This window comes from Macaca thibetana, chromosome 1 (genome assembly GCF_024542745.1).
Source record: "Macaca thibetana thibetana isolate TM-01 chromosome 1, ASM2454274v1, whole genome shotgun sequence".
Lineage (NCBI taxonomy): Eukaryota > Metazoa > Chordata > Mammalia > Primates > Cercopithecidae > Macaca > Macaca thibetana.
Window position 1 is genome coordinate 43,454,434 of NC_065578.1, and position 26,983 is coordinate 43,481,416.

The following is a 26,983-nucleotide window of genomic DNA, read 5'->3' on the forward strand; positions in this document are numbered from 1 at the left end:
CAGAAGAGGGAAGGAGAGAGAACAGTGGAGTCAGTGTTGAGTCTGCTCAAGGCCATATCTGCTACCCCGGGGACAACTCAAGAAAGTTTCCCAGATCACCTGTTGTTGGTGAAGGATTTAACTAGAGAGGCTTGGTCCAGGGCACTGATGAATGAACTTACACTCCTGCACAGGTGGCAGATACGCCTATACAGCTATACTCACAGCAGAGTGGGCTAGGGGGTAAAACAGGTCCCACCAATTTGCTATTACATCACAAGGGGGGAACGAGAATGAGAAAGCTTGCATGCTTTTATTCACTGACATTTACTGAGTATTATCCACAGGCTAAGTGGTGGGGGTACAGCAGTCAACAATATAGCAGTGACCCCTATTCTCTTGGAGCTCACAATGTACTAGGAAAGACAGATACGTGTTTTTTTAAAAAGGCAAAAACGACAAAGTGAACTCGCACATGAAAGTTCTTAACAGCCAAAAAGTAGAAATAACCCAAATATTGATCACCTGATGGGAGAATAAAAAAAAAGTGGTACTATCTATACAATGTAATATTATTTGGCAATAAAAAGAAACGAAGTACTAAATTATAATACAACATGGATGAACCTTGAAAATATACTAAGTGAAAGAGGCTTGTCACCAAAAAACCACACATAAGAAGTTCCCAGAATTGCCAGAATAGGCAAATGAATAGAGATGGAAAGTAGATGAGTAGTTGCTTCAGGCTGGGGCATTTGTGGGGAAATGAGAAGTAGCTGTTAATGGAGTTTCTTTTAGTGGGGACAAAAATGTAAATTTAGATGGTGATGATGGTTGCACAATCCTGTAAATACACTAAAAAACAACAAATTATACACCTTAAATGGGTGAATTGTATGGTATATGAATTATATCTCAATAAAACTCTTCTTTAAAATAAGTTAATTCTGATCAAAGAAGTGCAAGGAACCCACAGCAGGCTCACCAACTGTGAACAAAGTCAGAGGAGGCTCTAGCACCATGCCTAGCCCTCTGAAGGCACTCGATATAGGTGTGTGAAGAGGGAGGAAGTTCCACTGGGAAACTGGACAAGTCTTCACAGAGGACATAAGAGGAGTTAGGTCTTGAAGGATAAGCAAGGCAAGATGTTGCCTAGATGTTCACTAGGCAAGAATGCAGCAAAGGACTTCCTAGCCAAATGGAGTAACTGTGAATAAGGCTTGGAAGTTGACCATACAGGCTATCTTGACATAGCTCAAAGGGACTTCGAGTGTCTCAAAGGTCAGGCTAGAGAGCTTTATACTTCATTCAGTAGACACTAAGATTTTTCAAGTAGAGAAGATCAGTACATTGATAGTCTAGGGTTTGATGGTTAAGGCACAGGAAATAACTTATCACAGTTGAAAGGGCAGGGTTTTTGGAATCACAATATCCAGAGTTTAAATCCTTAAGTCCTTTTCCCAATAAACTCTAATGACCAGTGACGGCTAGGATTTTGTCTATTTTGCTCACTATTTTATCCTCAGTGCTTGGCAGAGTGCCTGACCCAGTAGGTGCTCAAAAGCCATTTACTGAATGAAAATGAATGAATGAACGGCTATGTTGAATTCAATCCCATTTGACACACATTTATTGAATACCTACCATAAACCTTGGCACTCTGGTTACATAGTGTGAGCTCTTCAAGGGGAGGGTCCCTGGGAGTCTGATCTCTGATCTCTGTCCTCAGTGCCTTACACAGGTTCTGTTTGGCACAGGGTAGGTCTTCAATCTGTATTAATTCCCTTCCCTCTCATAGTCTACGTAGTTTCCTTAAGACCCAGTGAATTCTTGGATAGGCTCGTCCTGAACATACCACTGTAGTTAGTAAGAGAAGGGAAGCTGAAGGGGTGGAAGGCTTCAATTGAGCAATAGGAGCAGGTGGCAGTGCTAACAATATTTGCCCCAAAGCAAGCAATGGCGCTCTAGGAGGCCAGTACACAATCTGAGTTATCCAAGCTGGTAAAGAACTGGGTGGGAATGAGAGACCATTCTCACAACCCTGTCCTGCATCCAAGGCAGGGGGCCTAAAGCAGGGAGAAGCTAGCATACTTAGGTAAGGTGGAAACATAAGCTGCAAGACTTGTAGGTGGATGAGGAGGGGAAGATCTGGGGCTTATTTCCTAAGCAGTTTGTCCTGACCCTGGAGATCTGCCATTTCCATATCATCCTTCTGGTTAGGAGAGCCCTTCTGACCACAGTAGAAAGGGGCTTATTCTCCCAACCCCCAATTCCTATGGGCCTCTTCTCCCCTCTCTCTTCTTCCCTCCCTTTCTTTCCTGCAGAGCTTCCCTCAAGCCATAAAAATAAAATAAAACACAAACACCCACAGTCCAGGAGGAGGGCGTCAGACAGATAATGGGCATTTTATATCTTTTTATGACACTCCCCATAGGCAGCTCAGCAATCACAGCGCAATAAAGGCAGGCATGCAGCTTGCATAGTTAAACAACTGCCGGGTAATTAGGCACAGCAAACACACCACTGGGAAGGCCTCAGGCTTGCCCTGGGATCTGCCTGCAGCCCGCCCGCCTGCTTGCAGCCAAGTAGGTGCCAAGCCCAGGCCTAGCAACATAAGACCTGGTTGTGGTGCTGGGGACAGGCCACTGACAGCTGCCATAAGCACACCTGGGTTCATGCCTGTGCACACTCAAGCCCACCTGCCCACATCCACACCAAAACACTTCCTAAGCAGCCAGCCTGGACCTTATCTCCCCAGGGGGGCCACCCTCTTTTCCAACGAGGGCAATCTAGGGTCTCCCGAGGGCCCTGCTTTAGGGCCTTTAAAGAAGTCACAGCAGGCACTAGCAGGGACCAGCTCATCAGGGTAGCTCAGAGCTTACCGAGTGGCACAGGCAGGAGGCACATGAACACACAGACGTGTTTACATGGATCCTCTGTCTCTTGTAAATTTTGACTCAGTACAGAGCTGAATTCAAAATAATTTTTTAACACAGATGATTCATACACACCCCATACACATATTTCTATCACTGTACTTACCACTTCTACTGTGTTTTCCCCCCATCTGCCTATTGACTCATCCATCTTCCCCACCAGACCAGGAGCTCTGTACAGGTGGAGACCAGGTCTGAGTCACCTCTGAGTCCAGAGGTCCCAACCCATAGGACTTCACAGGGTGACTGGTGGCTGGAGGTGAATACAGACGTCCCAGCCCAGGCAGAGCACAGGACTCTTGCTACCTGAGACCTAGGTCCAGGGGATCTAAGCCCAACCAAGAGAGAAATGTCTTCATTAGTGCGGAGGGCACTGTACTGTACATTGTCCACCTCTTCTCTAGCGCCCCAGCCGGTCAAATTCAGAAATTATAGGGAACTGAAAACCAATTCATGGGAAAAATAAATAAAAACCTACTACAATCCCACTTGAGACAGCCAAAGGTCCCATCTATAGCTGCCACCCAGATCAGTCCTGAGGAGTCAGCCAAGGAAAGGTAAGGCACCCAAGCTCAAACCACTCTTCCCCCAAGGGAGGTGGCAGCAGGCCAAGTCAACTCACAGAAAGACCATGGGTTGAGCCAGCATGGTCACATATGAATGTGAATACACATCCAGCTACTTTATCCTAGTCTCTACCTGGCCATCACTTGGTGTCTGCCAAGAGAACAAATAGAGGATAAGAGATCAGAGGAAGGGCCTAGGTTGTTCCCTGGCTTTAGGGTACTGAGAGGCTCCTCTCCTTTCCACCCACAAAGAAGCAGGGAGACAATGAGCTTCTTCTCATCCTGTATTCTCATGGTGAAGCCCAAAGCCTAAAGGCATTTGGCTTCAGTCCAAGCCAGCCCAAAATGTGACAAGTGACAGCTATCCAAACTCCTCCACAACGCCTGAGTCCCTAGCTCTCCTATCCTGATGCTGAGCAATGCCCTGCCTTCCCTGGACCCTCAACTTCTTCCAGTGGGACAGTGGAGCCATCCCAAGGCCAGAGATTGAAGGTGGTAAGGGTAAAAGAGGAACTTCTGCTGTCTTCCTTGCATCTGTCTCATTTTTAGATGGGAGCAAAAAGGGAAAACCTAAGTTTCCATGAATGATCTCATAATGGCAGAGATAGAAGAGGCCAAGAGACCACAAGAAGAAACTCCCTCACATCCAACTCCCTTATTTGTTAAATGAGGAAACTGAGGACTCAGAAAGGACAAGTAACCCAACACCAGAGCCCATGTCTTTCACTTCTAGAGTCAAGTTCAGTCCAGATCTCTCTGTGTTGCACCATATTGCCCTCCAAGGACAAGGGCCTCATCTGCCCACCTCCAGTACCTAGAGTCAGACCACAAATCCCATACCGACACATTCACCCACATTCCCATTTGCGGGCCCATGCACACATAAGAATATACACAGACACACTCAAGCCTGCACAGACCTCCCCAACTGGGTGAATGCACTTCTTTAAACACACACAGACACACATATACAAATGGATGCACTCTCTTACAGACACAGTGGTGTCACTCTCAAGAGACCTGGAGTACAAGGCCAATTCCTATCCTTGCCCATTCACTGACTGTCATTGACCACACAACTGATAATGGCGGCTGTGTGTTTGCCTGGGTTCAAACCAGGCCAGACTGCCTTCAGGTGGTATCTGCTATGGGCCAAGTGACAAGAGGGAAGCTATGGAAGAAGAGAAACTGAATTTGCATCCTCCTGGTCATGTGGCAGGCAGGCTTCTGAGTTTCTATTTCAGCACCCACAAAATAGAGACAATAGCCCTCGCAGCCCCTTAGTAGCTATGAGGATTAAATGCAATAATGTGTGTAAAGTATCCAACACAGATGGCATCAACTGGGGCTCAATGCATTGGTGCTCTATTATTACTGATACTGATAAACATGGTGAAACCTGCCTTTGCAGACTGACCTACAGGCAGTGTGGGAGATGGAAGGCAGGACTGTGCCTCCTGCCTTGAGGGAAGTTACCCTGTCTTTCTTTTCCTCTTCTTTTCTACAGCTACTCCCAGTTTCAGGGTCTAGAATAGCAACAGCAAAATCAAAAGAAGGGGAAACACACACACACACACACACACACACAAACCCTGGGGACAAGGCAGACTAACTGTAACCCTCTCAGACTCAATAGATACGTTCATCTTTCCCCTGCCACCACACCCCATCTTTCTCCCAAACTTTTCTATAGTATTTATGCCTCTTAGTTTGCTGAAGTCCCCTCTGCTTGCCTAGCTCTGTGGACTAAGAGAAGCAGTATATCTAGTCCCTTTCCTCAAGTAGCTTGTGGTTCCTCACCCAGACAGACCAGCCCATACACAATAACAAAGAGGCATGGGCTCTGAGCTGCACTGGGCCCTAGTAACTGGCCCAAATGGTTGGAGTACACACTCAACAGAATACCTAGGTTTAAATCCAGGTCCCAAACACACGCAGCAGAGCTCCCAACTTTCCTGTGCTCCAGAGCGAGCCCAGAATTCACTTCCTCAAGGATGCAAGAGAAAGGCAGGTGGGGCTCATTATGGGACTAGGACTAAGAGGCTGCCTCATTTGACAGAATACAGACTGTGAGCAGCAGCCAGCAAGAGAAGGCAGGCCCTAGGGTGGGCCTGCCATAGAGGGCACTATAAGAACTCCAGTGGGGAGGTCGCTTTGCAGCAGCTGCAGGGAACCTCAAGAGAAAGAAAGAATCCCAGCTGCCTTGAGCTGATTCCCTCACCTGCTTCTTTCCTGGTCCCCCCCCCTGCCGTACCCCGTGTGGCCACACCCACCAGGGATGCAGAGCAAGGCAGGCTAGCTCTCCAGCTGAGGGTGTGCCAAGCTGCTCACCTAACACTGAGTGCCAGCATTCCTCTAAGAGCTTTACAAGCATGATCTAATTGATTCCTCACACTGTGACTTCCCACATTTACCATAAGGACATAGAGGTCTTCTGCCTACGGTCTCAGACTGTCCATAGCTAATATGCTAAAAGGTAGGGTGGCCGCTTCCCTCCCTGCTATCGCTGGCCCACGGGCTCTCTCTTCCCTTCATGCACGTAAACGTGGCAGTTTTCTGGAGCTACTATACCACTCTTAGAAGGCAGTTTAGGCTGGCAGCACTCTAGACATCGGCCAATGATTCCTTATGGTACACTCTGACTCCTCTTTTCCTCCAGTAAAAGCATACACATGGCTGGTCCACACAAGTAACTTAAAACACCTGAACACTGCTGTGTGTAGTTCCCCAATCCTGCAAAGTGCTTCACCACTTCAGGCCTTTCTTCACACGCTTCCCTTTGCCTGGATGCACTTGCACCGTCACCTGAGAACGTACTCATCTTCAAGACTCAAGTATCTCCACCAAAACCTTTCTTGATTTTCTCTCACACACCCCAAATAAAAATGACTCCTCCCTCTTTTGCACTGGCAGCAACAAAGTAAAGCAGTTAAGAGCATGGACTCTGGAGTCTACTGCCTAGATTCAAATACTTACTCTATCACTCACCAGCTGATGAACCTCTCTGCCCTTCAGTTTCCTCAGCTGTACAATGGCTAATAATGGAACTTCTCCCTTAGAATTGTTTGAGGATTAAGCGAGTTAATTTGTAAAAAGCATTTAGAACAGCACCTGGTTTTATTATTAATTATTTCTACCTTACAAAAGAAAAAACCAAGGTTCAGGGAAGGTAAGTAACTTGTCCAAGATCGTAACACAGGTAGATGATAAGGCCAGGAATTGACCTAAGGTGAAAGTGCCTCTGTACTCCACTGGACAGCCAGGCATGCTGATGGCAGCCAGAATCAAGGGCGTGAGATGATCGACTCTGTTCCTCAGTGTGAGTTCAGGGTAAGCTGGTCCAATGACAGCATTAAGCTCATCCTTGCCAATGCTCACATGAACTCTGCTGTGAGAGTCTCTTTTTCCTAGCTCCTGCCCACAATGTCCTGTATGTCTACCTTGATCTCCTGTCCCCCCGACTCCTCTTCTCCCTGTAGCCTAGTCGTCTCATCTCCAGTGGCCAGTACCAGGGCAAGGGAAGGGCAGGGGCATAGAGCTATCATTTCATCCTCAGGTCAATTCTAGAAAGTGGATATGATTTTTCTTGTTTTATAGAGGGAGCTACCAAGGCTCAAAGAAGTTAAGTGACTTTTCTAAAACCCCACAGTTAGTAAATGTAGAGCCAAGATTCCATATCAGGTCTACTCGACTCCAGAGCCTAAATTCTGTGTGACAGATATTAGTCATCATTTACAGGTTGAGAGAGGGACTTGCTCCAGATCACTCAGCTAGTGAGTAGCAATATTAGAAATCCAAGCCAGACTCCTCTGGCTCCAAAGCTCTTCCTTTGCACAGCGGTTTCCAGCTGTGAGCCACATCCCACCTCCCCAGGACTCAGTGTATACACCATGTATCACCTGAAGACTAAATGAGGGGTAAATCTCACATACAGCTGTACTATTTTTCCAGGTTTCTGCAGATAATATTGTAATTAATAAAACACAGGGCAAGCACAGTGGCTCATGCCTATAATCCCAACACTTTGGAAGGTTGAAGTGGGTGGATCATTCAAGGCCAGGAGCTCGAGACCAGCCTGGCCAACATGACGAGACCCCATCTCTACCAAAAATACAAAAATTAGCTGGGCATAGTGGCACACCCCTATAATCCCAGCTACTCTGGCAGCTGAGGCATGAGAATCGCTTGAACCTGGGAGGCGGAGATTGCAGTAAGCTGAGATCATGCCACTGCATTCTAGCCTGGGTGACAGAGCAAGAGACTGTCTCAAAAAATAAAATACAAATCCACATTAAAAAAAAAAAACGAATTTACTACAGTTTTTTTTTCCATTATGTACTTTATCACTATATACCCAAAATACAAGTTCCACAAGTCCTGAAGGAGGAAGGGAATGTCTGTGGCGTTTTCCGACATTGCTAAGAGCTCCTTGTACTCTGCCTGCTTACTTCTCTAAGAGCTCTCCAAAACAACACTTAGGTACCTTTCCGAAGGTACTGTCCTGATTCTCGGTTACAAACTCACAATCAAGAAACGTCTTCTGTATGGAATAACTGTCCAAAGGTCAACAGCAGCAACAGGAGGCACAATCCCTTCTGGGACCTGAGTTCCATAAATGCTAAGAACTAATGCAGTTTCCAGCAAAGTGGACCCAAGTCCTGGGCTATGGAAGGAAGGAGTCAGGGCAATGAATTTCTTTCGTCCCTTAACCTCTAATTCCTTCCCTGCCCACTTCCCTAAGATACATGGTCTGGAGAAAAGAGCACACTGACCTGGGTTCAAATCCTAGCTTCACCTCTTCCTGGCTATGTGCCTTTAGGCAAGTTTCTTAATTTCTCTAAGTTTATTTGTCTGGGAATTCCAGCAGAGTAATAGGCATCTGGAAGCTGGAGCTCTTTAGTCTAGCCCAAGATTCAGTGTGGATTCAATTAATGCTTGTTGATGCCTACTGTGTGCCAGGTCCAGTGCCATGCACTGGAAATTCAGAGATGGGTGGTATATAGACTTCAGTGAGCTCACAGTATAGTGGGAAACAAAAACATGTAAGCAGATAATTACAAAAGCATGTAATACACTCAATACAAAGTTCTGAAGCCATACAAAGGAGGAAGTGACTTACTATTTCTACCAGAGGTGGGGGAACATCAGAGAAAGCATCACCCACAAGGGTTCTGAAGGATGAACAGGAGTTTCCCAACACACTAAAAGGGGAAGGCAACGTAAGAAAGGGAACAGTATATGTAAGGGGAGGTGAAACAGTCATGTATATTTGAAAAACAGTAAGAAGTTTGATATGGCTGGAATGTTATGGAGAGACAGGAGTTGTAGAGCTAGAAATGGTGCAATCAACTAGATCATCCAGGGCCTTGGTATCTTGCTCAAGAGAAAAGATGGGGCAGAGCCTTTAATACCTACCCTTGGCTCTGGTGCTCTTCCTGTCAAAACAAGCACCCTGCAATCACACCCTTTCCTGTGCCTTTGATTTAAGAGTTCCCCTCCTGGCCCTGACAGTAAGGCATTTCTGTCCCACAGATTATAACTCACTCTGGGCTATTATTCAGCTCCCCAGCCCTGGCCCTGCTGCAGTTAGTCCAAACATAATATCCTTCATGCATATATTATCTGTCTCCCTATTATCTGGAATCATTTCGGAATTAAATTTCAGTCCTGCAATATTGGCTTCAGGAGCGGCGCGCTTTATGGGCTAGTCAAAGGTTAGAATACCAATCAAAATAACAGTGCCGATGCAGCGAGACATTTTAATATTCCAAAACCCGGTAATTGTAAAAGGACATAATATTTTTTCCCTGATTACCCCAAAGGCAACACATGTTAACAAGGCGAGGGAAGGAGTGAAAGAAATTTCAGAGTTCAGACAGCTGTAAGACATATTTAAAGGAAAAGCCCAGGCTGGGCACTACACCATGGGGGCAGGGAGATGGGAAGAAAGGAGACATTCCCTCTAGCTCTGGCAGCCCCTGACTCCAAAGACAGCACTTTCCCTCCTCTATCTCTGGACTACACTCCAAGAGCTTATTCCCAACAGCAGATGTTGCAGACAGTGGGATGAAAGGGGAAAGAGCTCAGGATCTGGAGTCTCAAGGCTCAGGTTCTTGTTTCAGCTTACAATTCAGTAGCCTCCAGCCTCCAAGACTCATCCCTCCCAGGGTTCCGGCATCAAACCCAGCAGCAAGCACTCTGGGCTGCTCTCCCACTCACTCTCTTCTTATCTTATGCCTGTGCTCACACCTCCGCCTCATCTATACCTAGTGCTCTGTGCACGTGTTTTTTCTCAAAGAGAGATGAAGGCCCTGATCTACTTGGCCTGCAGAGCCGATTCCCATCAGGACACTAGCCCACAACTGCCCACTGCCCCACAGACAATGCTCTGCACTTTGGATGATGCCCAAGACCGAGACCACAGCCCCAGTCTGGTTCTGACCTCAGAGTGACCCAGAAGTAACTGCCTTCAGCGCAAACTCTCTCCCTCTCCAAAATAAAACCAAACACCTTGCGGAGCCCCCTAGCTATTCACATCTCTCTTGGTTTTCATTTTTGTTTGTTCTTTTTTCCAAGTTAGCTTCTGAAAAGCCCCAGCAGAGGAGCTCTGTGGCCAGCACCTTGCAGCCACCCTTCTACAGCATCCTAGCTTCTGTAGCAGCTTAATCCTCACAGCTCCCCAAAAGTGAACTGACTAGCAGGGTTTTCGATCCCCTCACTCCTGATGACTTCCCAGCCAGCTCAGCCCACTTGCTGAAGCCTCCAATCTGCATCATCCCGACCTGCTGACCTGCCTATGGCCCCCAGCAAAGAACTTCATTAAGGCCGAGAATTTATTCCTCCATAAGCCCTTAATTTATTACTGCACTGATTGGGACTCTGAATGCTCCAAGGTCAGGAAAAGTCGCTCTCAATCGTAGACACCAACCCTCCCTTCGGCAGTTTCTCCCGCTGCACCCTCCCAGGGGAGGGGGAGAGACAGAATGCTTCTTGGAGGGACCCAAGATTTTCTTTAAGAGCTGGTCCCAATCCTATCCTCTTTAGAGCACCCAGAAATTGCAGTAAGGCATAGTGTACAGATGGCAGAGGAAAAGTGGAGCAGCAATCTTCATACCCTGATATATCAGGGTCTGTTAAATTCTGGGTGGCCCTTGTCCCTACAGCTGCTGGATTTGACTGGCTGAGCCCTGCCTGCCAGGACTGACTCAGAATCCTCCTAAGGCTGCCTGCCTGCTTCTCCAGAAGCCCACCTCCCTCAGTCCATTTTGTGTTGCTATAAAGGAATACCTGAGGCTGGGTAATTTATTTTTAAAAAATGGTTTATTTGGCTCATGATTCTGATGCCTGGAAAAGTTAAAGACTGGGCATCAGGTGAGGGCCTCAGGCTGCTTCCACTCAAGGCAGAAAGTAAAGGGAAGCCAGCTTGTTCAGAGATCACATGGCAAAAGGAAGCAAGTTGAGACAGGGGGAAGTGCCAGGCTGTTAACAACCAGCTCTCTTGGGAGTGAATACGGTGAGAACTCACTGACATCCACCACTCCTGCCCCAGGGAGGACATTAATCCATTCATTCACAATGCAGACACCTCCCATTTGGTCCCATCTCTAACATTAGGGATCAAATTTCAACATGAGATCTGGAGAGGACAAACATCCAAACCATAGCACCACCCTCTCAGGCCCAGGCGTCAGAGGGAATTCCACACAATTTGCAAATATGTGTGATGTGCATATGCTTGTGTGGCTATATGTGTAGGTATGCATTTGTATTACATTTATACATATGTGTCCATGCACATGCAAGAGGGAAACATATTTTATAAGTGCATGCATACATACACATACTCACATCCTTATGGAGGTCTCATCCATCCTGTTTCTTGATTCCTTATTCATAATAACATTCTTTTCCATTCAACATCAGCTACCCATTTCCATGGCCATACCTTGAGACTCAGAACCTGCCAACACCTAGAACTGCCCCATCTCTGAAATCACTAATTCAGACACCTATTCTCTAACCATAATCTCTAATCCTTCCATCTGGCATGTTAAACTATACCTAGCATACCAGTTCCTCATTTTATTGGTACCTATTTACTTTTTCCACATCCATCAGACTCCCTGCTGTCTTCTTTTCCTCCAACATCCAGCTTAGATCCCATAATCCATCTTGTCAACTGCTGTCTTACCAATATTTTCAATTCCCTATCCCTTTCATCAAACCTCCTTGAGGAAAATCTCCACCCTGGATGAATCTAAATGTCTACTTTCTCCATGCCCACAACCAGGCAGCTGAGGTTCAATAAAGAAAAGTCATACAACTGAAAAGAGTGGTTCCACAATGAATTAATACAATCAACCTCAACTGGATCCTCAACACTGCCTAGAAATCCTACTATACTTCTCAAGTCAGTTCATACATCTATTCTTTACTAGAACTACAGCAATCCTGTAAACCCTCCCAGCCCTTCCCTATTAGTGATCAGCAAATGACTCATCTTGTTTCACACAGAAAAATAAAAGCCATCAGATGGTAACTACCTCAACTTGCTGCCACCAAATCTATAAGCCCACCTACCTCCATTTGTGCCCATCTTCCTTTCCTTCCCTCCTGTCCCAGTAGAAGCAGGGACCTTCCTCCTAAAGAGAGCCAGTTTCAAGAGTCTAGGTTCTCCAATCCTTCTCCTCTCACCTCCTCAGATGCCTCCCTTACTGGCTGCTTCTCCCTCCTGCACCTTCAACAGGATTTCCTTTTCTAATAGATCCTACAGAAAAATGCATCTTCTACCTTAAAAACAAAACCCGCTTTAACCCCCACTTGCCCTGCCACAGCTCTTGTCCTTTCTCTCTCTTCAAAGCAACATTTCTGAAAAGGCTGAAATTTCTCTATCTCCTCATTTCTCATTTACTCTTTAGTTCACTCCAATCTGGCTCCTGTCCCTATCATGCCACTCAGGACCAAGATCACTGAGGCCCTTGTTATTAAGTTCAGGGCTCATATTTTAGTCTTCCCCTTGTGCAGCCCTCTCTGAACTGACCACTCCTCTTCTGAAACACTTTTTCTTGGTTTCTGCAGTACCACACTCTTATGACCTTTCTTCTTCTATCACTTTTTTACTCTCTCTGTCTCTTCAGCATTTAGCAAAATTAAATTTAAGTTCAAGCTCTGCCATGTACTAATATGAAACCATTCAGCAAGTTTCATTATTGCTCCACACCCTGGTTTTCTCAACCTTAAAATGTGAAAAATAATAGCAACCACTGAACTGGGTCCTGTGAGGACTAGACAATGTAGGTACATAACCATAGTGTCTAGCACAGCACTGTCCAATAGAAATATAATGTGAGCCACATATGAAACTTAGAATTTTCTAGTAGCCACACTAAAAAGTAAAATGAAACAGATAAAATTACTTTAATAATTTATTTTATTTTAGTATAGCCAAATATTATTTCACATGTAATCAATACAAAAAATTATGAGACATTTTTCATTTTTTCATACCAAGTCTTCGAAATCTGATGTATAACTTACACTTACTGTACATCTCAATTGGGATGCTAAAACTTCACCAGAAACACTTAATCTGCCAAGCGCAGTGGCTCATGCCTGTAATCCCAGCACTTTGGGAGACCAAGGCAGGTTGATTGCTAAGGCAAGGAGTTGGAAACCAGCCTGGCCAACATGGCAAAACTCTGTTTCTACTAAAAATACAAAAATTAGCTTGGCATGGTAGCACACACCTGTAGTCCCAGCTACTTGGTAGGCTGAGGCACAAGAATTACTTAAACCCAGGAGGCAGAGGCTGCAGTGAGCCAAGATCATGCCACTGCACTTTTGCCTGGGCAACAGAGCAAGACTCTGTCTCAGGGAAAAAAAAAAAAAAAAGGAAATACTTAATCTGTATTTAGATTTTATACAATTAACAGTTTAAAATGTAGATTCACCAACTCACGTTGTACTAAACATAAAATTTTTCAAGAAAGTTTTTAATTAATTAATTTTTTTGAGATGGAGTCTCACTCTGTTGCCCAGCCTGGAGTGCTATAGCACGATCTTGGCTCACTGCAACCTACACTGCCTCCTGGGTTCAAATGATTCTCATGCTTCAGCTTCCCGAGTAGCTGGGATTACAGGTGCCTGCCACCACATCCGGCTAATTTTTTTGTATTTTTTTTAATAGAGAGGAAGTTTTGCCACGTTGGCCAGGCTGGTCTCAAACTCCTGACCTCAGATGATCTGCCCACCTCAGCCTCCCAAAGTGCTGAGATTACAGGCATGAGCCACTGCACCTGGCCAAGAAAGTTTTTCATTTAAATTGATTAAAATTAAATAAAATTTAAAATGTGTTCTTCAGTCATACTAGCTATGTTTCAAGTGATATACTGCCACATGTGGCTAGTGGAAACTATGTTGGAAAACACAGGTCTAGCACACAAAATGCAATCTGTAATTCAGGACTATTTATTATATTTTCTTTCTATTTTTGACTATTCCTTCTCTATCTCGCAAATGTTGATATTTCTCAGTCCTAGGCTTTCTTCTCACCCTATGCCCTCTTCTTTGGCAATCTCATCCACTTTCATGCTTTAATTATCAATCACAGACCAATAACACTGCCAATGTTTTTTATTTCTTTGAGACAAGGTCTTGCACTCCAGGCTAGAGTGCAGTGGCACAATCATAGCTCACTGCAGCCTCAACCTCCTGGGCTCAAGGGATCCTTCTGCCTCAGCCTCCCAAGTAGCTAGGACTGCGAGCACGCATCACCAAGTCTGGCTAATTTTTTAATTTTTTTGTTGAGATGAGGTCTCACTATGTTGCTCAGGCTGGTCTTGAGCTCCTGGCCTCAAGTTATCCTCCCACCTCAGCCTCCCCAAGCACTGGGATTATAGGTATAAGCCACCATGCCTGGTCTTCAAATCTGCATCTCTTATCTAGGCTTCACCCCTAAGTCCCAGACCTATGTACTTAACTGCCTCCTCAATGTCTCAAAATCATCTTAACTCCTATGCCCCACATTGACTTCACCTTCTTTTCCAATCCTGAAACTTCTCCTTCTCCCATTATCTCAGTCAACTCATTCCAGTTCAGTTGCTCAAATCATAAATCCCGGAGTCATCATGGTCTCCTCCTTCATCCTCAACCCTCACAACCAATCACCATTTCCTGTTTATTATACAATCAGTGCTACTATAATACTGGTTGAAAGAGCAAAGTTGTCCAATGCAACTGATGTATTGGGAACAATTTATAGTAACACAAATTTTACATTTGCTTATGTGCAATTTTGTTCACAAGAAACACTAGATAAACACAGGAAACTATACCTCACTGAACAGGGCTGGGTAGGAATATATAAAACACATACATGCACACATCTTAAACATCTACCAGTCACCTAGATCACTGCATGTTATGGACCACATTCATCTGGTTACAATTTTCCATCTGATTTCAGATGATCTTCTTCCACTACTTCACAATAACTCACAAGCTGCAACCCTTCTCATGCCCATTTCTATAAGCAAACTTTGGGGTTTTACAGAGTAAAGTACCGTATTTATTGTGGTATTTATGTATTTCTTAAGCATTAATGTATAAAACTATGCTACCATTTTTATTAGATTCCTATCTTTTCTTTTATGTGTCACTAACTGAATTTTTATTGCATGACTTTCTCTAGCACAGTGATTTTCAGAAATCTATATATGTTGCATTATAGCAGAACCGACTATACCATTTAATACTCAAGAATTGGCCCATTTCTCTACATTTCCACTGCTATCAGTTCAATCCAAGTAATTACCATCTTTCACCTGGACCACAGAAACAGCCTAATTCTGTGGTTCTCAACCAAGGACAGTATTCCTCCACTCCCACCCTGGCCAGGCCACTAGAAATGTATACGGGGTGATATTTTTTATTATCACAATGACTCAGAGAGGGGCACTATTGGTATTCAATCAACAGGGGCTGGGGATGCTACAAGTTCAGCAATGTCACCCACACAATGATTTGTCCCACCCAAAAATGCCATAGCCCTATAAAGAAAAACCAGCAACTGGTCTCCTGTATCTGCTCTTAACTCCTTCTACACTACGGCCAGAGAGAACTTTCTTAGAATGCAAATCAGATGATACCCCTCTTATATTTAACACCCTTTAATAGCTTCCTCTTACCCTAAACATCAAGGTCAAAATCAAAGTGTGGTCTATAGGCTCCTGACTTCCTTCTAGCCTCATCTCATGCCACTCTCCTTTTGCCACCTTCACTACGTTTTAGGCATTCATTCACTCAACAAATAAGGATTAAACATCTGTGTGCCAGGAACTATTCAGAGTGATGGCGGTAGAGCAGTGAACAAGAGACACAAATTCTTTCTCCTCCTAGAACTTACATTCTAGTTTCATAAAGTTGCCAGGCTTCTCCTCACCTCAGTCTCTCGTCACACGCTACTTTGTGCTTAGTCAATTCCAACTCACTCTTCAGGTCTCAGCTTAGACATCCTTCCTCAGGGAACAATTCTCTGACCCCACCCTACTAAGTTAGTTCCTTCTTATATGATCCATGACTCTGAACTGTTTAGTGTTACTCAATGCAACTAAAATTATTTATTCAACATCTACCTTCTTATATCCCCAGGCCCTCACACAGTACCTGGCACACAGAAGGCATTCAAAATATTTATTGACCAGGCACAGTGACTAATGCCTGCAATCCTAACACTTGGGGAGGCTGAAGAGGGCGGACTGTTTGAGCCCAGGAGTTTGAGACCAGCCTGGGCAACATGGCAAAACCCCATGTCTACAAAAAATACAAAAACTAGCTGGGCATAGTGATGGGCACCTGTAGTCCCAGCTACTTGGAAGGCTGAAGTGAGAGGATCATCTGAGCCCAGGAGGTCAAGGCTGCAGTGAGCCGTGTTTGTACTACTGCACTCTAGCCTGCGTGACAGAGTGAGACCCATCCCCCGTCTCACAAAAAAAATAAAAGAATATTCATTTACTGATGAAGATATATATATTTTATACATATGTCTGTTTACCTTTGTGCACATATCTTTATACCTTATGAATACATATGTATAAAAACCTTCATGTCTGGGTATGTCTCCAAATACTTCTGCAGGTGACTGCTTATATGAATATGTGCATATACATGAACGCATGTATGGATACAGACATGCAATCTGGAGTATACTCACTTGGGGTGTATGCATTCACATGCATATACATGTGTATATTTATGCATGTGCGTGTGTGTGTGTGTGTGTGTGTGTGTGTGTATGTGTGTGTGTTTATTCTTCTGGCCCCTCAGTGACAGCTCTGATCTCCTGGAGGGAGCTGGGAGCAGGGCCCCAAGTCCTCTCTATGCTGACAGCTCAATAAGAATATAAGATCATTCAGTGACATTCCAAATGTCAGCAAACACAGGCCTGCTCCACTCTGCTACAGGGGAAGTAGGTGGCAGCGGGAGATGTGGAAACTTGGCCATTGAAAAGTGCCTATTTCCTGATGCAACCCACACCATTTCTGGAGAAGTAAGGGCAGCTGAAAGACATTTTGCCTCTTCTCAGATTAGAGGTCTTAGGAAATAGGCATGGTGAATTCATCCCCAGTTGCTCACTCACTAGGCAAGTCTCAGGTGACCAAGCAGACCAGGACCTTCCCCACCTTTCTCAAGGAGTAATGCTCTGCTGGGGGAGTGGAGGACGAGGAGAGAAGAAAGGGAAGGGAGAAACACAAAGTAAGATCAAGGACAGGAGAGGACCCTATAGAGAACCAGAGCCTGGGTCACACAGGGGACACAAGGCATGGAGTAAGGCTTTTACATAATATTCCTACAACCTTGACAATGACCTCTCTGGCTTTGCTTTTATCATTACTCTTTTTAAGCAGGAATCTTAGAGCAGCCTGCACCAAGTCACACAGCATAAAGGTCAGAAAGAGTACCATGCCCCTGGGCCTCCAGGACTCAGCAGCCTCTATGTCCTGAATGGCTGTTGGTAAGGACTGAGCTGAAGTCCAGAGTTAAGCCATCTCTCCTGTCGGGCCTTTAAGCACCCTTGCAATACAAAGTGGCTAGAGTACAGAGAGGAAGGGGTTAGACCCCTTGTTCTCCCAGACTTGCTCAGCTTACCTCACACAAGGAAATCACGAGGCTAACTAGGAACAGAGTCCTCAGTTTCCCCTTGTATCTATTCCCTTCCTCTTCAGGTCAGCACAGTCTGCAGGGAAACCAAGCTGAACAGACTCTGGGCAGCCTGCCTCTACCCCCACCCTTTGGGCCAGCAGCACCAAGGTGACCCTGCGTGGCAACGTTACAACATGGGTTGGCTGCTTTCCTGCCTTTCTGCCAAGGAACCTGGAGGCAGGGAGCTATCCATACACCAAAAAGTCTAGTGAACTTCACAGGGTAATTGTTCATGGTCAGCGCCTGCCTCGCCTGGCCGGGCCTTCACATTGCATTTGCTGAGGCCAGCAAGCAGCTCAGATGTGCTCTGACAGCCGGTATGCTATATTCCAGGGTCCATGCCTCGCCACACCCACACGCCTAGCCCCATCCACATGCCTAGCTCTGCCTTGGGGGACCTCTATGGAACTAGTCCTCAAAGATGAATCCATCAGCCAGCAATTACTCACTGAGCACATACTCTATACCCAGCCCTGGCCTAGTCACCGGAGACACAGAGAGGAACCAGACTTCATCTCTGTGATCCAGATGGCCATGTGTGGAAGGAAATACACATGGATTCAATTTCAACTGAGATAAGTGATTTCCCAAGTGCCAAGGAACCTCAAGGCAAGAGACTGACTGCTGGGCTTCTCAGAAGTGATAACTGAGTTGAATCTTCCAGGGCAGGGAATATGTCGATGAAGATGACTGAGGGACATTTCAGACAGAAGGCAGGCCATAGGGCAAGGCCCAAAGCTAGGGCAGTGCCTAGCTTCTTCAGCATAAGAGGAGTAGTAAGCAGCAGTTGCCCAGTTTCGTGGGAGATCACCAGGAAAGGGGGGTAGGAGTCAAACTGCAAACAAGCCAAGTGCAAAGCACCTGTCCACCAGTGGAAAGCAAAGGACTTCACAAATGATGCCACAAAGTATGGAACTAAGTCCAAGGTCATTGTCAGTGTCGGACAAATACTTATAAAGCTTTCTCTTCCACTGCTACTCCACATGTTTGCTTAGCTCCAGCCCCCACACACACCAAAAGCATGCTGCCCTCCCTGCCGAGAAAGCATTCTCTTCTCCTCCTATCCATATCCCACCTTCCTTGAATGCCCAGGTCAAGACTCAAATCCTCGCCATACCTAGCCTCACCCTCCTTGACCTCTCTCTTCTCTAAGCGCCCTGGGAGCCACTACCTTGACCCCTGGTGTGTTCTCTTTTCTCTGAGCTTCCTTTGACTGGTAGCATGAAGCTCCTGAGGCTGCTCCAGGACTGCTGCCCTTAGATCAGAATGATTTATGGAGGTGAGTCTCCCTAGTGCACTGGGCCTCCCAGAGCAAGGATCCCTCTAGAGCAGGGATACTCTGCTAGGAAAGTACAGTTTTCTAAGTGATTCGTTCTCTTCCAGGGCTCACTATCCTAGCCACACAGGGTCCTTGTCGGTCCATAGCCTCAGCATCAGCTCCCCAGATGTTTGATGCTACATGAGTTCCAGTCTCTGCCCTCATGTCCAAAGGGAACTGGACTCTAGATTCCATGGCTCTTCCTCACATGAACCAGGCTCTCCTGGAGCAAGGCAGGAACAAAGCCAACTTAAATGAACTCTGCCTCCCAACCAGAGTGATATATCAGGACCAGTCAGGAGGGTCAGAGGCCACATTCATGATAACAACAAAGGAAAATACTTTCCCAGAGGCTCAGCTAGTGCCACGTCTCTCCTATAGACAAGGCAGCTCTGCCCACAGACTCAGCTCTGAGCAAGAGCCCCCAAAAATCTCCTCAATTGGGACTTCTCTGCATGTCTGGGGAACACCAACTAGGGCAGTGTCATAATCTGCCCAGCTGCCTGGTCCCCAAGCAGCTCTCCACTGTCAGAAATAACCACATTTCAGTGCATATTAGCTAAGGAAAAGGAAGAGGTTAAGAAAAGAGAAGAACAAAAAGAAAAGGAAGGAGAACAGATAAAAGAAAGCAAAGGACAGGAGCTCTGAGGCACAAGAGCACCAGGGGAAGCACCCAATTGGGGCTCAGACACAGTACCTTTTTCAGATTAATCCACTGCTTGAAGTAATCCGCCACTGGCAAGCCCAAGTACTGGCACTGGCCTGGGAGCCTACAAAAAAAGGGAAGAGAGAACAAGTTGGGCGCATCCATGTCCCAGGTATGAAGTCTTAAGATAGGAAGTCCAACAGAGCCTATGAGACAAACAGACCTGAAAAGATCAATCCATTAGCCATGAGTCCCACCCCACCAAAGAAAGGGACCCCACCTCCAGCACCATGGACACCGGACTCCAGCTCTAGCCCTCAGATCCAAGTGTGAGAGCCCAAAAACTCTTTTCGAAATAACAGCAGCAGGCCACTATTTCCTAATGGCTTACAGTATGCCAAGCACCTTATATTTTCACATTTCATCTTCAATGCAATGCTGAGACATAGGTACTGTTGTCTACATTTTACAGACTAGAAAATGAGATTTAGAGAGGTTACCCAAGGTCCCACAGCTAAAACATGATAGTGCCAAGAACTGAACCCAGTTCTGTCTGACTCCAAAGCCTATGTTCTTTCTATGCACTGGTTTGTTGTTTTGCTACAGCAGAGAGGCAGACAGACAAGACAGGAGGAGAGAAAGGCAGAGCATATGATTTAGAGATAGATGAGCAGGGGTTTCAGCTCACATTTAAGCCTCTGGCTAGAGGTTTGTTTCAGATAGAGAAGAGGCCAGGCAGAAGGATAAGAAGAGGTCAGAATTTAAATCAAGGGTCTGTTCTTGTTTTTTTTCTTTAAATTAGAATTTATCAACTATCTCCCCCTCTAGTTGGTGATGCTGTTTTACTCAGACAAATCCACTCAATCAAACATGCATTGATGCTTAACGAGGGTCAGGAACTTACGAGTCAAAAAGTAAGATGTAACTCTTGCCCATAAAGGGCTCAGTTTGTTCAGAGGTACAGGCAATGAAAGAAAGACAAAAACAGCCTTAAGTTGGAGCGTGGGGGCATATGCAAGGATGGAGGAAGACAATACTGGAAATAGCAGCCAGGAAAGATCATAGTCTTATTCCTAAGAGAAGAGCTTTGTCACAGGCAATGGAGAGCCTCTGATGAGTTGTGATTTACCAAGACTGTTCTAGAGGCAGCAAAAATAATAGACTAAAAGAGCAGGGTAGGAGCCAGGAGAGAGAAACAGTAGTGGTAAAGGTGGTGATCAAGGAACAGACATTAAGATGTAAAGGAGGCCCCGGTGACTAAATAAAATGTGGGACCCAGTGAGAAAACAGTAGAGCTCTGCTTGCTAGCTTCATGCTGCTCACTAAGATGGATCCAAAGAAGGAAGCAGTGGCATGGAGAGCCTATGTGACATCTGGAGCAAGCCAGTATTTGATCAATTTTATTACGGTTTTTAAATGCTCTACCTGTAGCATACCCACTTTCTGCCCAAACTCGGGGGGAACTGCTCCCCTGCCCCATCTTTAGTATGCCACTAGAAGGAAGCATGAGGTTGGGAATGCAGTTGTAGATATATGCCTGACACACAATAAGCACTCGATGTCTGCTGAGTTTGAGGTGCCTAGGAGATACTTGGCAGTGAAATGGTGTCTCAGAGGCAACTGGATATCCAGTTTTGAAGAGAGGTCTGGAATAAAAATACAGATTGCCAAATCATTAATATCATTATTAATGTAATCATTCACATAACCTAAGTAAAATTAAAGCCAGGAGAGTAAATCAGATCACCTGGGAACAGTATAGAGTGAGGTGAGCAGAGGGCCCAGGCTAATGCCTTGCAAGTTTTATTAAGCTAAAATGAAACCAGGTTACCTCCATCAGACCATCATCACACACAAGGACCTCACTTCATGAAGCGGCCAGATCTAATTTTGGACTCGATTCTTAGAACATCCTTCCTTAAATACTAAAGTCTGTCTCCCTGTAACATCTACCCATGGGTCCAAAGTATGTCTTTAGAAAATACAGAGAAAAAGACTTCCATCTTTTCCTCACAGAACCCTTCCAAGATCTGAGAGTCTAGAAAGCTTCCATGAGAGTCCCCTTCTCCAACCCACATACCCTTATCAACTTTAAGAGTTCCTCAGGAGACAATATGCCATGAGTCAGGACTTACCCAACCTATCCCCATTCCCAAAGGGCAAGGCCCCAGACCTTTCTCAGAGTATTAGACACCTAAAGTCAGACATGCTCTTTTGACCTCACTTCACATTACCTGTGGTCAATCTAAACTGTGATAAAAGCGTGCTTCCCCTTTCTGGAATATATAGAACTGATTTTTGAGTTTGAAATGTAAGTCATTAGTGTCAACTGCCATAGAGTGGTCAAGCAAGATGACAGTTGGGAAAAACCCAATGGATTTAGTAACGAGAAGGTCACAAATAATCTTCGTGAAAGGGGGATCAGTGGGCTGAGTGTGGGAGGCGGAAGGCACCTGCAAAGTGTGGAAAGAGTGAGAGATAAGACAGTGGAGATTACAAGTGCAAAATCCTTTTCTAGAAAGTTTGGCTACAAGAATCCAGTTAAGATGACTGATTCCACTCCAGAAAGTTCAAGGCCGTCCAGCCTTCCCTCCATTACCCTTCAAATATTTGACAGATACTAATAGAAAATTGATCCCCTTGTTTCAGGCAGTGTATAGTAAGGATTTACTTTTATAAGACCCAAGATATCTCACCTGAAGAACAGGTTACTCTCAAACATCCAAGTGGCACAGTGACATTAACTACAACTGGTCAGTTTCCCGGAAGGGAAATTCTGGCTGAGGCCAAGATGATGAAGGGGTATCCAGACAGATGTGCCCATGTGGGATGAAGGACCCAGAACATGAGGAAATAAGGCAAGGTTTTTAAGGATGAAAGGTAGCCTTAGGAGCTAGAATGTGGTTGCCTAAAAAGCAGAACTGTAATCTGACAATAATTCTATTTCCTTCAATCTTTCTTTCATGTTCTTTATCCTTGGTATTTGTGAAAATCCTTGCTGAACTCAGCTATTTTAGAAAAATCACATTAAGGTCTATGAGTGAAGGGGGCCACCAGAAGCAGCAGAATCTACAAAGGGAATAAGTCAGGGGGACTGGCCAGCAAAAGGCAGGGAGCCTCAATCTTATTCTCCCCTAGCCAGCTGCAGCACTCTCTTTTAGTTGACACAGGCCAGCAGTCCTTTTGGCTCTGGCTAGCCCTGGGAGAAGAAGGGGCTCTCTCTTTAGCAGAATTTTAAGGGAAGACACAGCTGTAGACATTTCTACTGTCTAGGAAGGGTCTAGGTCAGTGGGATCATACCTATCCTTCTCAGAGGAAGACCTATCCCAGAGGGGCCACTCTGAGGACAGACCAGACTGTCAGGTTGGATACTCAGCCTGAGATATGGCTCAGCAGCAGTCCTGAGTGTCATTCTGAATTCCATGTCTGACTGATGCACATGGGGGTTAGGCACTATAACTCTCAGGGGCTCTAGCGACTTGCAGGTACACACGCAGTTTGCAGATTCACTCACAGGGATTCAGGTTGCTGAGTAGTCCTCTGGGTGGTCCTAGCCCTATGACTCCAAGACACAAGCCATACAAATGTGGCAGGGCCCAGACCCATCTTCATGAGAGACATAGGACCAAATGCCAGAATTTGAGCTCGCAGGTGCCTCATGGGAAGACAGCTACATATCTCTATCACACACCCTACCCCAGCTTAGAGAGGATCAAGACAGAAAATCTGTGAGGAAGGTGGGTTACAGTGGTCATCATCCCTTACACAAAAGAGGAAACTGAGGCTCAGAGAAGAAAAGGATTTGCTCAAACAACAAGCCAAGGGTCGTACTAGAAATGGAACCCAAAGCTTCTGACTGCACAGGCATAAGCTGTATAGATACACTCAGGGTTCTCTACAGTCCCTGGGAAGGCAAAGCCTGGGGCCTTAGAGAAGCATGTAGCATAGTGGTCACTGCTCAAGGCCACGCCTGGGTTCAAGGTTCTTAAGCGCCTAAGGTCAGTGGGTATCAGTGGGTACATGGTTCCACCAAACTGTCAAAAAAAAAAAAAAAAAAAAGTGCCCCGGGGACAAAGGGTCTGAATGCTGTACATTCCTACCAGATCTTGATTCCAAGAAAACAGCCACTGGCAGTGGGCCCTGGACTAGCCTGCGGGCATGAATGTGCAGGCAGGTTTATGGTGCCCAGGTCTCCATGCAGCTGGATTCACTGGGCACAAAGCAACCCAACTGCCCAAACATCATCTGGTCATGCTTATTACTGCTGCCCAATGAAATTTTATGCACCGAGTCCACAGGTGTGATTTCCCCTTTTTTATGAGGCCGGAATGACATCACTGATGGCCAATAGAAAAGAGCCAATTATGTCCAGGCCATAAAAAGGAATGAGATTTTTTTCAACCAAATCAAAAGTTCCTTCAGTTTCATGAATGCAAGAGGCCTCTTTAAGGAAGGGTCCCCCAATCCTGCCTGTGGGCTCAAGGGACATGATTGCTTTCCAAAGACTACGGGTCTAAGGCCAGAAAGGTGGTCCACCCTTGGCATTTATCATGTGACCTGCTATCACCACATTAGCCCCTCAGGGTCACCAGAACAGATGAACAAACCCTACCCTCAGACCCTAGCCAGATCCTCTCTACTCCATCCAGGGGAAAATTAGAAGAGACAAGATACTCAAGTTCCTTTATTACTCCTTTTGAATAACAGAAAAGAAAGCAAAGAGCATTCCCCCCGCTTAGAAAGAACAATATAGAGGAAACGGGGGTGTAAGAAACTGCCCCTCACCCCCATAAGCACACAGCACAAAGCAAAAGGAGCCAGCCTTCCCCACCCCACCCCTCATTCAGCTCTACCACCTGCAACTGAGCCACACTGGCTCGGCCCGAGACAGCCCTGATGGCAAACAGGTGTGGCTAGCCCGGCGCCAGCCAAGGCAGGGGAGTAGCTCATTAGGGGAACACCCCCATCGCTAATGGGTATGGCCACGGTGAAGCTATTGTGAGCAGGAGCTCAGCTTTGAAGCTTAGGTGAGGCAGACGTGGGGGGAGAGCTGCTAGGCTGAGGCAAGGAAAGCTGCACATCCATGGAGGTCTGCCAGACAGACTGGCAGACAGGCCAACAGCTAGGACCAGCAAAAGAGCAGGCACCATGCTGGAAAAGGTGATGGACACTCTGCCTTCCATGCTTTCATCTCTTCAAGACTTAGGGGCAAACCCAACTCAGGGAGATGCATGTCATTCTCACTTTTAGCAAAAATTTGAAGAGGAAGGGGACCAGCAGACTCTGGAGGCCTCCTTGGCTCCTTTCTCCCTCTCAAGAAAGGCTGTGGTACCTGGATCTTGGAGTGATGTGGGCTGGCAGTCCTGGTGCCCGCCAGCTCCAGGACAGGCACATACTATTTGCCTGCAGGAGCAAACTACTGTATTCCATGTGATATGCAGAAATGACGGAGTGTGGAGAGGCTCTGTCTTCTTCAAAGTCATCATTGGACCATGGAGGCACAGAAGGCCCAGGTTTGGGGAGCAGTGGGCCAGTAGAAGCCCACCAACCAGCCAGCTGGAAGATCCTACCACAGGGATACCTGTGAGGGGTGGGTGGGCTTGCTTCTATGCAGAGTTGCCACACTTGCTCATTCCAATACACTCTCAAAGAATGCTGTCGCGAGCAACCCTGCAGCTCATAACTGCCACGATTTCCTATGCTTCTCTCCAAGTCTTGAGCCTTAGGAAAGGGCCCATTCCCACTGGATCCCAGTCAGGGAGTCCTATCTAGTCAGAGCCTCCACAGGCAGCACGATGTGAGTCTGTGTCCAGCACGTTCAGGCTACTCCAGCCGAGGCAGCACTTAGCTGGGGACACAGCTCTTTGTCTCTCCTGTTTCCGTTCCCCCACCCAGAGGAGATAAACAGACCCTGGGTGATAAACGGCCCGCCTTTCACGATCACTTTTCCTCAAGTTGAGGAGAGTAGCTAGTGATGGATGGGCTGGAATTTGGTTATCAGGAAGGGCTGTCAGCCAGAGGTGCCTATCTCCTCCCCCACTACGCAGGGCATCATTACACTGTGGCATCGAGGTAAAATATGACCAAGGGGAGGGAAGGAAGAAAGAGGGGAAGGCTGAGCTTACACACGGAGCAAATTGAGCAACAATGAGAGCAGGCACGAGGCTGGGACGTTAGTTATCTGCCCGTGACACCTTTTATCTCTGCACAAATTGGTCCTTCCTCCCCCACCGCATCCTCTTATACAAACAGAGGCAGACACGATGTGTCACCACTGCAACAGCATAGCAATTTAACCCGAATTAGTGAGGGGGTCAAGCTAGGAAATAGGGGTTTCTCATTTCAACAGGTTTCTTAGTCTCAGCTCTGAACTACCACATTGAGCGAAGGAGGGTAGAGAGAAGGCAGACTCATAATTGAATTCACTCACTTGGCCACTGCTGATGTATAAAAAATTAATGCATGAGCCTCCTACTTATCAAAGCTGGTTAGTATCTATCTCACCTGCGAGATGCACCATGTCAGAAGACACAGCATGGGCCCGCCCCAGGCAGGCCTAGCACTCAGTGCCTTTAGCCAGGATAGGAATCAGCAAGAACAGGAAGAGAAAAGCACTGCCCAAGGACATCAGCCCCAAGACATAAACCCCTGCTAGAAGCCTACAGGACAAAGTGCTGGGGAGGGCTGGGGATACTATAGGAGCAGATCGCATCAAAGGTGGTCCTTGACAGTTCAAGAATACACTTCAGCCTACACAGAAAAAAGGCATCCTGGCTCCACCTCCAACAGAAGAGGTCCAGGTTGTTCTGTGAATAACCCCTCAGACAGACAGTCCCACACTGCTGCGCCTGAAACTGAGGATGCCAATGGCAGCACTGATGGCACTGACAAGGCAAAAGAACAGGGAGGAGAGGAGCCTAGCCTTTTCCCCAGTGACCTCGCCTACTGCAGGACCTGGAGTGACAGATGGAGAAGGCACCTTGGGATTCATTCTCCCCATCAAAGTCCCCTGACGGTGCGGCATGCGGCTCAACCCCTGCCCAGTACCACGGCTCCACTACACTAAGATAACTTGGTCAAATGACCACGTGTCCTGGGGTAAGTGACTTCACCTCCATGCCCTGCTCTGTGAGGGTTAAAGGAGCCAACCAAGGGAAACATGCTTTACAAATAAAGCCTCATAGAAGGGATTCCAGCTATAAGGAGATCGATTAAGATCAAACCTGCAGCCGGGCGCGGTGGCTCAAGCCTGTAATCCCAGCACTTTGGGAGGCCGAGACGGGCGGATCACGAGGTCAGGAGATCGAGACCATCCTGGCTAACACGGTGAAACCCCGTC

At 46.3% G+C, this 26,983-nt stretch overlaps 1 protein-coding gene across 7 annotated transcripts in view; it reads right to left on the reverse strand.

Moving 5' to 3' along the window:
* ERI3 (ERI1 exoribonuclease family member 3) overlaps positions 1–26,983 on the reverse strand; it is a 134,377-nt gene that overhangs the window by 43,969 nt on the left and 63,425 nt on the right. For all 7 annotated transcript variants that reach the window (XM_050800161.1, XM_050800159.1, XM_050800158.1 and 4 more), the window contains one exon: positions 19,696–19,768. In XM_050800161.1, coding sequence (XP_050656118.1) covers positions 19,696–19,768 — 73 coding nt within the window. The remainder of the gene's footprint in view (positions 1–19,695; positions 19,769–26,983) is intronic.